Here is a 12,753-nt window from a genome sequence, read left to right as displayed (position 1 = left end):
TGAAAATGATGTTATGCAAAGAAGGTACATGGCGCAGAGAGGCAGATCCCCAGCTAAGGCCTCCTCTAAGAAAAGAAGAGCTTCCCCACACCAGTCTACCTCAAGAGAGTCCTTGTGGCCCCGTAAGGCTACTGCTGAAGCTCAATTCCATCCTGGTATTGAATCTGCAGCAATGAAGCAGCACACAAAAGTCCCAACATGTGATGCATCATCTCAAGTTCCCTCCACATCATGGAGTTTGGTACTGTCAACTTCCTGAATTACTTCCTCAGTACCATTAGGCTCCAATTTTGTGCTCTGGTATCACCAGTACTGCTGACTCTGGTATTGTCAATGCCATCATTCTCAACCCACACTCTGCTGTTTGCTCTGCTGCACAATACTGTGCTGATAGCATAAAAAGCAACAGGGAATCTCCAAGTATACAAGAATCAGAATCTCCATTACTTTCCACTAGTTTGATTTCTGTAGTTCTGGCTCCATCTTTACCCATGGTACTGAGCATTCTTATGTCCACACAGGTTCATGGGCCTTCAATGCCAGTTTCTTCAGCTGCACCAACAGACTTACAGTACTGCTCTTGAGTAACAATCTACTCAGGCTTCCCCTCAGTCTGAGGACCTAGACAAAGAGATCCCATCGCACTCTGCTGACTTCTTGGCCCCCACGAGAAATCCTCATCAGCACCAGATGAGGCTGTGATCACTCTTAGTAGGCCACAGTTTGATGCCTTTAAAGAGTTTCAGCACCATCTCAAGAGGGTATCAGACTCTTTGCAACTTGCCCTTGAAAAGATTCAGGAACCTATTCAAAAACTGATTGGAAAGCTATTTTATCTGCAGAAGAAGACTGAAAGGCATCAATCAACAAGGCTGTTATGGACCCTGCAAGAGTTCTTTGGCAGACTCTGGTCACAGCAGCTCATATGTCCTGGAAGGCAGGCGCAAAAAAAAAAAAAGCCCCTGTGCTCCTGGCAGGGGGCGATTATTATTTTACTCATATCTGGTTCCATTTCCTTTGTGGTGACAGCTGTTATTAAAAAGTCAAGACAACCAAATAAGAGTACACCAAAGTAATATGAGCCTAAAAGATGGGATTTATCTGGCAGAAAATCGTACTCGTCAGCTAGTTTGCAATATAGAATTGATTTATCAAGCTCTGCTGGCCAAATAGTATTTTTTACATTATAAGAAGTTCTTGACATTCACAGACAAACTCCCTCCTAAGGTGAGGGAAGAATCTTCCTCTCTGGTGATCAAGGGCCAACTGCTCGCCAGGACAAGCCTACAAGCTGCCCTAGATGCGGCAAACACTGCACCATGATGAATGGTTATGGCAGTGGTGATGAGAAGATCCTTATGGGTTCAGAGTTCTGTCTTCCCATTGAAGATTCAGTTCATGGTGGAGGACTTGACTTTTAAAGGGCTGGGCTTTTTTAGCTCAAAACAGATGATGCCCTTCATACACTGAAGATTTCTTAGGCCACACTTCATACTGTACAGCCCCTAAAAAGAAACATGTCAGATAACCAGTTCATACACTGCAGAGACCTTTTTCTCCTACATGCTCTTGCCACCAGAGACTATCCTAACCTTTCAGAAAGAGACAAAACTTTCATAAGAAAACACCATCTTCATCAACTTCCCATACATCACAGTTCACTCCTAGGTCAAAACACTCATTTTGGCAGGACAGATAAGAGATGTAAACCCACTCCCAAGAGTCTAGAAGCAACATCCCTTCATTTTGGAAATTGATTAAGGTTTTTTTTTCACATATGTATGGAACTCTGTACCTAAGACCAGTGAGTGCTAACATGATTTTGATGAGATAGTCTATCCAATTGTACACTGAGCCTACTCCCATATATGAAGTTACTATCTGAACCGCTCTTTTTTTAATTGGTAGTAGTAGTAGTGATGGGCAAACCTCATTTGTAAGAGGGCAATGCTAATGTGAGAATTTCTTCTGAACTCATGATAATTGCCTAATTTTCCCCATGATCCTAGTACTATTATTTCTTACTACTAATTAGGAAGTCATTTGGGTTACCTTCATTTTAAAAGTGCTGTACAAAGTCAAATTCTATTTGTCACTCAGATGCTACAGTGATTAGTGGAATATAAATATCTAGATAGATCATTCTGAAAGAAGCTTTTGTTTTGCTGATATTTTGTTTGTCTGCCTCTATCTCTTTGATACAGTTGGAAAAGTTAACACGGCTTTCTTCATGGTCTAGCTGACATTTTTTCTCTCTCTCCTTTTTAATTAATGTTGTGCTGAGATCACTAGGCTTTGTGTTTGTGTATTTGGTTGGGGTTTTTTTTGTTTGTTTTTATGGTTAAATAGTTCATATTCCTTCTTAACAAACGTTAGACGCAATCCCACAAAAATTTACTGCGAAGCATAATGTTTATTAATGGAACTATTCACAGAAGTAAACACTGCGGCCCAACACTTAGCTCGTACTTAATCCATCCCTGTTCACAAGTGCAATAAATGTTAAACATAAGCTTAATAATGAGTTCCATGTTATAAATCTTTACTACTACTTTACATACTTTAAGTATGTGCTTAAGTGCTATTCTGAATAGGGATGCTTTACTGAATTGGGTCCTTCGTTTGGTAGTAAATGTTTTAAGGATTGGACTCACTGGGTGAAATTGTGGACCCATTGAAGACTGTATCTGAAATCCCAATGACTTCAGTAGGGTCAGGATTTCACCAATCAATACAGAAGATCCTGGCATGTGAAAACAGGAGTTTCTAAAGGAGGAAGTAGAAAATCAAGGTAGCATTGAACCTGAGTGATCTTGAACCTCTGCAGTTAATCTGAAATTGAGTGTAATCCAATTTTATTTTCAGTGGGAGAAAGCTTGCTTGCGATTTTGGAATAGACTCTGTCAGTCAGTATATTTGTATTTGCATCTGTGTCAGGAATTCACTTATTAAATATGCATACTTTCATCTTTCCTTCTGTAGAACATCCCACTTTATTGAAGTAAAATATGAACGTATATATCCCATCCCCACCCAAAAATAAATAAAGGAAACCAGATCCAACCAAGGTCAATAGTGACCAAGGCTCCACTGATGAGTTAATGGCAAACTTCACATTGATTTCAAAAGTAACCATCTGAAAGCTGTGTAGTGGCCTATCTGAAATGATTTGATGGTGTCAGTTCAGATTCCAGTGAATTTCACAGATAATGCTACCATAATTTGGCAATCCTATTGATCAACTCAGATAGTTGAGGATGGAACTGGAGGGCCAGATTGTATAAATAAACATATTTCTGTTGAGCATGTCACCATTGACATCAATGGACTTATGCTCATTTACGTCAGCTCAGCATCTGACCTGTAGATTGAACTACCCTCATATCCCTATATCCTTGTCGGTCAAGTTGAGGTACATTGCTGGGGAAGTGTGGGGAAACATGCACTACTACTACTACTTGTTCTCTCTATAGAATAGTTCAGTTTTCTGAGCTAGCAATCTGTCTTCTTTCAGAGAACTATATTTTCACAAAAATAAATTTAAAAAATATCAAAAATTCATTGAAAAAGAGACCACTCTTGGGGTAATTGGAAAAAAAGTAACCTTTTCCATTAGTTTTTAGAAATTCAGTGGGATTGTGTTAGTTTCCTAATCATACCTAGTAGATAACATTTTACATTGCATTCTTTATTTTATCACAGTGCGAAACAAACCCACATGTGAAGAAAATTATTTTGGGTGTCCTAGTGGAAGATGTATTCTGAACACATGGCTGTGTGATGGACAAAAAGATTGTGAGGATGGAGTTGATGAATTGCATTGTGGTAAGAACATTTTATCTTGTTCTAGCTACTAAAACCATTGATATGCATGTGCAAAAGAAGATTTATAATTCATATTTTTATATAAAAGTATTCATTCTTTATCTAACATTTTATTTAAATGATTTTTTATTAATGAACTCTTTGAAATCCAGACAGAGAGGTAGAGAAAAATATAATGTATTCAATACTTTAGAATTTTCTACTGCAAATCAGTAGTCTTTATTCTATAGATAATACTGGGAAACTTTTAAGGAACATGTCTGTCGCTAAACTTCTCAGATCCAACCTTTGTAGAGAGAGAGGATGGCAATACCCAGACTCCCCTCAGCTTGGCCTAAAGATAGTGGTAAATCCAAACACAAACTTGCTTGCTGCTGCCATGGTAATGAAAAGGGGAAATAAATAGTTGTAACTTGATAAATGGTGCAGTTTTCTGCCCAAATCAAGTTAGAAGGAGAAGGCTTTTACTACTTCTATTCCTCCATTCTCAGCAGGTCTTCTGAACTAGGGCAAACCCTCTGCCTGGCTCACTTCATGGACAGTCAGTGTTTTCCTAATCTATCTTTCTTTGTGGAATATATACCTCAAGACAGGTTGGCTATAGAGCTTTGTGAAATAAGTACTTGGATTTACATACATTGAACTTAATATATTTTTTCCATTTTCAGAGCAAAATATTGTTTATTTTCTGTGTGCAACAACTTCCTTTTGGACTTTTTTAAAGCAAATTCCCATTGAAAATGAAAATCCTGTAGTGGAAACAAGGATAGAGAAAATTATCTATTCAGGATTTGTCTCGACACCAAAGTTGTAATGCTTCAAGGATAACAATTTACCTTACTTGGTATAATCCCCCATTCTGGACACAATTATATCATTATAAAGGTGTTTATACTAGTAAAGCTTATTCTGGGATGGAGAGGGCACTAAGCTATACATTATTTAGACACCTTTATACTGATATGACTGTGTTCATTCTAGAGCCTGTGTCAGTATAACTTATTTTTTAAAAGAAAAAAAATCATACCCCAACCAAAAAAGTTATACTGGTACAAACTCTGCATGTAGACCAGGACTAAATAACTTCTGTCTCTAATTTCCATGATTCTATAGTATTGCTTTATTGCAGACCCAGGAAAATTTGATTTATGATCATAATGAGATTTGGTCTTTTCCCCTCATGTTCTGCAATTTCACCAATCTAGTCTCATCATTACAGAACTAAATTCTAGCACAATGGTACAGTCATTTGTTTCCTACTTGCTTTTTCCTCCAGACTGAAACCTGAAACCTGTGTACACGGTGTGCGTTTTTCTCCACTCATCATGTGGTCAGGAGTTAAACTCTACCCCATGAAAGGCAAAAGGGTCAGACCTAGACACCATTTACCAGGCTCAGCCTGTCAGCAAGCATTTTAGGCTTTTTGTTTTTCATTACTTTAAAAAATATTATGAAACCCATTTGTCTTTTTTGGTCTTGGCTATCTTTTTCCAGTTTACAGCTCTTATCCATTTAGGAAACAGTGTGGACAATGTTTAATATAATTCAGATGGTAATTAATGACTTTTTCCTATTATTCATCTTGAAATTATTTTTCTATCAGTTAAATCATAATACATTTATTCTTGTGGGAAGGATGGAAAAAAGGAGACGAAGTTTTCTAAATGAAATTCTTAATATGAAACTGGATTTATTTGATATTCTACTGCAGATTGATTTTGAATTGAAGCAGAGCATTGTTATTTCCCACTGTATTCAAAAAAATAAACAGTTAGAACAACAGAATGCAAATATAGACCAATTTTCCAGATGAGAAAAAGAACATGGAAGTCTTCTCAAGATGTAATTAAATAGTGAAATACAAAATGATGGAAATGATTGAAAAATTGGACTACTTGTCTCTGCACTTATTACCATAATTGCAAAGTGGTTTGCTATAGCAAAAACATGTATGTGAAATGCATGAACTATTCTCTTATTTTAAAAGTTCTTACCTTCAGCCTACTCATAAAATAATTTAAATTTATTTTAATTTAAAAGTTTTGTGTGTCCTTTTACAAGTATTAGTGAACATAAATCAGCGGGAAACCAACACTAATCCTGAGTTCTGTTTCCAAAGGGACATAATTATAGCATAGTTATATCTATAGTTACATCTCTAAAAAGCAAGGAAGAGCTTTTACATTATGCTAGTACATGCAGGAAACTCACTGTTACCGTGAACATAACAAGCATAGTTGCTGATATCTTCCCTAGATTCGTCCTGTTCATGGAATCAATTTGCTTGCTCGGCACACAAATGTATCTCTAAGCAGTGGACTTGTGATGGTGAAGATGACTGTGGAGATGGCTTAGATGAGAGTGATGCTATTTGTGGTGAGTACTCTAATTTTTACTTATTTTATCACATCATATTTTTGGGACGTGCAAAGCAATTGCACGGAAATTAATGGGAGTGGAGAATGCACAGCACCTTTAGGTCATGCTCTTTAACCATAAGCTATTAATTGTCTTTATTTCTAGAGCACAGATGATTTTTCTGCCTCAGGCAGATACATTTTTGTGAGTGGAGTGTGTAGTCTGTGGGTCTGGCTTCATAAAGTAGTGTACGGGGGCAGTTACCCCGCTCCTGAGAGAAAAGGCTAGGCTGATTGGGGAAGCAGCCATAGCTGGGGCCACACCCCAATCAGGCCACACCTGCCCCTGTTATAAGAGTTCAGGGAGGAGCTGGGTCAGCCTGGGAGTAAAGGGTACTTGGAGTGGAGCAGGGCTGGGGAAAGGCTAGAGGAGCTGGGGAGCTCCAGCCTCGCAACTCCCCAGGCTGAGGTAAGTGGCACCATGGTCCGGGAGAGACATGGGGGCCTGGGACAGGTAAGCCAATGGCCTGTAGAGGGCGCTCTGGGCTGGAATTGAGCTAATTCCTAGGACAACCTGCAGGAGGCGCCACACTGGTGTAGATATGGTGAATCAGTTTGGGCAAAATAAGAACCAAACTTTTGCCTGTTTTCCAAATCTGAGCCAACCTCTGTAAACAGGCCCCCTGTTCTAAATACCTTTATATTTTGGTGCTCGGTGCCTAATAGCTATCAAAAGTCTCTGTGCTGTTTCCTGCTGCTGTTCTCTTTTAATTTCACTAGATACTGGCTTTTCCATATTTAGTCAAACCCCAGCATCTTTCTGAATCTTGGTGTCTTTCTGAAAATCCATAGCTCTTCGTATCTTACCTGTTTTGGGGAATCAGATATGTCCCTTGTATTCTAGAGTGCAATTAAGTAGAGAATCCCTCATGTATGGGACTCAATTTCATCTGCTACCATCACAATTACTAGAAAGAGAGGGATCTGGTGTGATATCTGTTTAACAAGCAAGATTTCCCTCTCTCTTACTCTCCCCCGCCTCACTGCCCCCCTCCCTTGTCCCAGGCCGCAACAGGTTTAGTGGAGGCAGGGTAAAGTGAGAAGGCAGGTACTTCAGACATATCTGCTATGGTACACTGTCAAAACCTAAGAGACTTCATGGCCTGAGTATCAATAGGCTGCATGCCCACTAAATACACAACTTCAAGTAAAAAATAGGAAAAATGAAAAAAAAGAGGACCAAATAAATCAATAAAAGCCACCACTCCTTTTTTTAAATTGTTCAGATGTTACCTCTCTTCCTTATCTATGACTTAGCATTGGTCATAGATCCCTTTATGGATGAAAGCTCTATCACAGAATTATCTGGTATCTCTGAAGATTACTTAAAGACAAAATGCTTTGGAGGGGGAGACAAGGCCCTATTTCATCTTAGTAGCAGGAGACACATAGTTTCCAGGTAGAAGAGGGCTGTCAAAAAGCGTTTGGGTTTCCCAGTTCTCTGAAACATTTGAAGTGTACCTATCTCTAACATAACATAATTTAACTTCAGAATTGTTTGAAATGCCAGTCTAATAAAAGCAACACAAGTTGTTTTTCCTCTTGGTTAAAATAATTTTTAAATGAATCATAAAATAAATTCCTTGAATTCATTTAACTTTTGTATTAAACATTCAAAGGCATGAATGGAAATCTACTTTCTCCTCTTAATATATGCCAATTTGCTATACCTGAGAAGAGACATAATAATGATGGATTACATAAAAGCAATCCCTTTAAAAAGTCTTTAATAAGTACCAAAGGATAAATAAAAATCTGTTCTAGAGGAAAGTCTGTTTTAAAACAAACATGAAAAAGCCAACCTTAAGCAATGAAAAATTATTTTCTTTATGCTGGTAAAAGTCTTATAACGTGCTAAATATAAAGAACTTTCCAGGAAAAGGAAGTACATTCATTGAAACTGGTGGGATTCTTCTTACCTCACATTCATTGTTCAATACTGGGCATTTGGGCCCTGATGTGGGGCCTGATCCTGAACTGCCCTGGGACTTGACAGTGATGAGCAGAGCTGAGGGTTGTTAGAACCCCCTTCAGGATAAGGCTCCTTGTCCAATAAATCCAAATACACAATAGTTGCCTAAAACATCTGTCTACGCTTTCTAAAATTGTTCTACTGAATACATTACATAAAGTATAGAAAGATTGCTTGCCTCTTCCATTTATGAAAGAGGTGAATGACAGTGTGAATAGGGTGAATGTATATAGAAGGAAGGGTAGATATTCAAACCTTTAATTTAGAATACAATCCTAATCTGAATTTTTAGAGTACCGTACAGAGGATAATCTGTTGTTTTTTTCATCTTTCTTTTAAAGGAAAACAAAAAAAGCGCTCTCTTAGAACTATTATTTAGAAACTTCGCAAAAATTATTCAATTTGGATTTAGCAACACTAATCTGTAGCTTTTTTTCAGGATCGGTAACCTGTGCTGCAGATACGTTCAGTTGCCTAAGTTCCCATGCCTGTGTCCCTCAACACTGGCTTTGTGATGGTGAAAGGGACTGTCCTAATGGAAGTGATGAACTCTCTACAGCAGGCTGTGGTATGTGTTTTTATGCTAAATTTATACATTTAAAAATATATTCTGACATTTTCTCTTTTCATGGTACTTGTTTGTGTCTTTTATTTCCCGCAGTGGGCCTTCTACCCATTACCAGATGGAGTATTTGGCTGTATGGTGCAACATATGAAATACTGTAAACCATCACTGGGTAGAGATTGGTCAGTCATACACTGGGCCAGGTCCTCAGATTAATTAAATCATCATTGCTCCATTGACTTCAGTGAAGATATACTGATTGACACTAACTGAGGATCTAGTCCACTATATGTAAAACATCCTATATGTTTCAAATATAAATATTTAGACAACAGTGGACGCTTTATTATTGATTATGCATTTTACATGCTTTTAGCAACAAAAAAGTATATTTTTGAAATCACAGAAATTAGCTGTTTTCATAGAGGAGTAAGGTACAATTGTATCTATAATTTAGTCATGTTAATTATTCTCATCTCTACTTCTGGTACTTTATAATCTGCTGCTTCCCCATCTTTTGTTCTTGGTACCACTCCACTTCCATGTCTGTAGGTATATGGGTTATAATTTGATTAAGGATGTCTGGGGTTTGGTCAGTAATTTAGGTGGGTTTGTATTTTATCTGTATTTGCTTAACTAAACTATTTTATAAATTTGAAAATGTTCAGATAATTTTCTCTCAGTTGACTATGTATCCATTATTGCATTAAGGTCTGGGGTAGGTTATCTTCATGAGGTCTGGGGTGGGTTATTCTACAGAGAGTTACAGAGAGCTGTTATTCAGAAGTAGTGTAACCAGGAGGAGTTTTTTGCAGAACATTCTTCCCACAATGAGGCAGTGCTGGGAATTACCAAGTACCCCTGCCCCGTTGGTGTTTTTTCTTGTTTTGATTATTTTTTAAGTACATTTGAATCTTTGAATCTACTTTTGTATTCCTAATTTTGAGGGCAAATAGTGCCTTCTGGTATTGTATGTGCCTGACAAAGTGCATGATTATTTGTTGTGAATCAGTTCTTGAGCACTAGTTAATTTACTTCACTTGTTTTTCTAATAAGTAAGTATCTGTAGGTCCTGTTGTTCTGTGTGTTCCTTATTTTTCTTATGTGTTGTTTTTTTCCTTAGCTCCTAATAACACTTGTGAAGAGAACTCTTTCACATGCCGTAATAAAGTCTGCATTCCCAAACAGTTTGTATGTGATCACGATGACGACTGTGGAGATGGATCAGATGAGTCATTTGAATGTGGCAAGTATAATTTAAAAAACAGTTAACAATGAGAAAAATCTCAGTCTAAATAATAGGACAGACATTTTTAAAAACCTATAGGGAATGAAGACAAGAATTTTTAGAAAATTTAATATTCTAATTTACTGTTGAATGAGACAATTGTTCACTTTCTAAATTTGTTTTAATATTTGTTTGTAATCTAATGCTGTTCCTGTTGAGAACAATTTTGTACATACTCATTTGATGCTAAAGCTATATGAATTTATAGCTGATTCTTTTTAAAAAATGAGTTAATAGAGTTAATATATAAAGTAAATACATTATCAGTAATCTATATATGTTCATACTGCAAGCTAATAATAAAGTACAGACTGTGCCATAGTAAGCAGTAAAACTTCTTTGTTGCTCTTTTATAATATATACATACTGTATCTGACTGTCTGACCTCACCATTCTGCATCAAGAAGTTCTTGGGGGCATATAGCCCCTGTTCAAAACTATGCCAGTGTGTTTATCTGCAATAGTCTTAGGCTTAATTTTCAGTAGGTTGGCAATCCTATCTGCCATCCAGATTGGCATAATAAACCACTCCTGATATTATTTTAATGAAGCTTTGGCACCTTGAAGATGTTCCATGGCACTTCAAGGCTGTATTAAGGGATAAATTGAGAAGTCATTCCATGCAGAATTGAATTCCTTTAAAATTCCTTATTGTCACCACTTTGAAGTTCAAAGAGATGCTGATACTCTAAGTTTATTTCAAATTGGATGCTTTGAGGAGCTACATAAGCTGGACAAAAATATATTCAAGATTACCAGTGAACACATGTTTTAAAGCTGTGCCTACAGATGTTTTGAAATAATGGCAATGGCCACGTTAGCAACTCATAATGCACTCCATGCCCTATAAATCTAGTGGAGATGAAAATCTAGATGCAATACTCTAAAAATATTGGTGCTTATGCATCAGTATGTGTGGGTGCCACAACTATGGCAATGATTATTACTAGCCCCAGTGTGCCAGACAGACTGGGTTTTGACAATAAGTTGTGCTGATTCATTGGAGAGGCTTAGCACCACAGATGCAACAGCACTGGTCCAGTGCCAATGATCAGAGGAATCAATATCCCAAATAGGGTCAATATTAATTGTCACTGGAACTGAAGTCAGGAGGACCTTCACATGTCAGGGAATGGTGCTAGTGTTATAGATATTCTCAGCACTATTGCACTGAGCAGGCACCAGGCCAGCAGAGTCCAGTTCCAGAACAACTTGTCACTGACAGCCATTAATGACTGCCTGAGCAAGTGTCAGGATCCTGACAGGGCCAGTCAGGATCAAGGGTCAGAGTAGGGTCAAACCTGAGTCTGACCATTGCAGAGGGGTTGACAGTGAAGTTCCATATGCCAGGATCAATACCAAGGATCAGAGTCTGAGGCAGGTTTCAGAGTCTGGATCAAGAAGGCAAGGTCCAAATCAAGCTGAGGTTGAAGCCAGGAATTTAAGAATAGTCATGGCAAATATAGGAAATCCACACTGTTGCCTGGACACTTCCTGGAGTGTCCCTTTGGTTTACATAGGGTGGGGAGCCAATCAGAAGCCATGAGGCAGGATAATTATGGCTACTCCTCCTTTTGTGCCCTTATAACCTTGCTCAAGAAAAGGGAGAATAAATGGCCAGAATGGACACTGTTTTTAAGAAGATTCCAAGTTTGCATGTCCAGTGTGCATTGATTTCTAGTGTAGGAACCATGGCAAGTTACCATTTTTTCCCTACAGCTCCCAACTACATTGCTCCAGTACTAGTACTACACACTAGGGCACATTAAATTGCCGTGCTGGGAACAATGAGACTATTTAGGAACTCACACTGTATAATAAGGTTCAGTGCTGACAGGTACAGCCTCATAACACACGTCAGGACTCACTGGCAACTAATGCTCACACCACTCCAAATGGGATGTATTAGCAGGAGTACTGTAAGCAAGACACAATAAGTAATTTTTTTGGCTCTACTCCACGCTGATAAGATCTCAGCTGGAGTATTGTGACCAGTTCTGGGCATCACACCTTGGGAAAGATATGGACAAATTGGAGAAAGTCTAGAGGAGACAACAAAAATGATGAAAGGTTTAGACTGGAAAAGAGAAGACTGATGGGGGACAGGATAACAGCCTTTAAGTAAATAGTTATATAAATTGTTTTCCTAACCACTGACAGCAGAATAAGAATGGGCTTAAATTGCAGCAAGGGAGATTTAGGTTAGACATTGGGAAAAACTTCCTAACTATAAGGGGAGTTAAGCACTGGAACAAATTATGTAGTGATGTTGTGGAATCTCTAGCATTTGGAGGTTTATAAGAACAGGTTAAACAAATATCTGTCAAGGATGATCTAGATAATACGTAGCCCTGCTTCCCTGCAAGGAACTGGACTCGATGACCTATCAAGGTGCATTGCATGCCTGCCTTTCTGTGATTTCTATGATATATTGTAACAGTTTCAACTAGCCATATAGCCAGAGCAGGTCACCTCTGCCAGGCCAACTAAGGTGCCCAGAAACAGAGAACTTCTTGATCTAGAACCCAGTTTACCATGAAAACGCATCTCAATTCATTGCTTATATCCTGCCTGTTGGCATTAAAAATCTAAGATGAAACTTATTCAGAAAAGGTAATGTTGCAGTCAAGGCACTTCACCCACTTTAGAATCAGGGGGGAAAAACTTTTCTTCTTGGTGTACCTCA

The 12,753-nt window shown here is 38.1% G+C and overlaps 1 protein-coding gene across 1 annotated transcript in view; it reads left to right on the top strand.

The window, feature by feature from the left end:
• Positions 1 to 12,753, top strand: part of LRP1B (LDL receptor related protein 1B) — a 1,336,604-nt gene that overhangs the window by 1,059,221 nt on the left and 264,630 nt on the right. The window contains exons 50-53 of the mRNA XM_043505072.1: positions 3,703 to 3,825; positions 6,082 to 6,201; positions 8,654 to 8,782; positions 9,903 to 10,025. Coding sequence (XP_043361007.1) covers positions 3,703 to 3,825; positions 6,082 to 6,201; positions 8,654 to 8,782; positions 9,903 to 10,025 — 495 coding nt within the window. The remainder of the gene's footprint in view (positions 1 to 3,702; positions 3,826 to 6,081; positions 6,202 to 8,653; positions 8,783 to 9,902; positions 10,026 to 12,753) is intronic.

This window comes from Dermochelys coriacea, chromosome 11 (assembly GCF_009764565.3).
Source record: "Dermochelys coriacea isolate rDerCor1 chromosome 11, rDerCor1.pri.v4, whole genome shotgun sequence".
Taxonomy (NCBI): domain Eukaryota; kingdom Metazoa; phylum Chordata; order Testudines; family Dermochelyidae; genus Dermochelys; species Dermochelys coriacea.
This window is presented reverse-complemented; position numbering and strand designations above follow the sequence as displayed.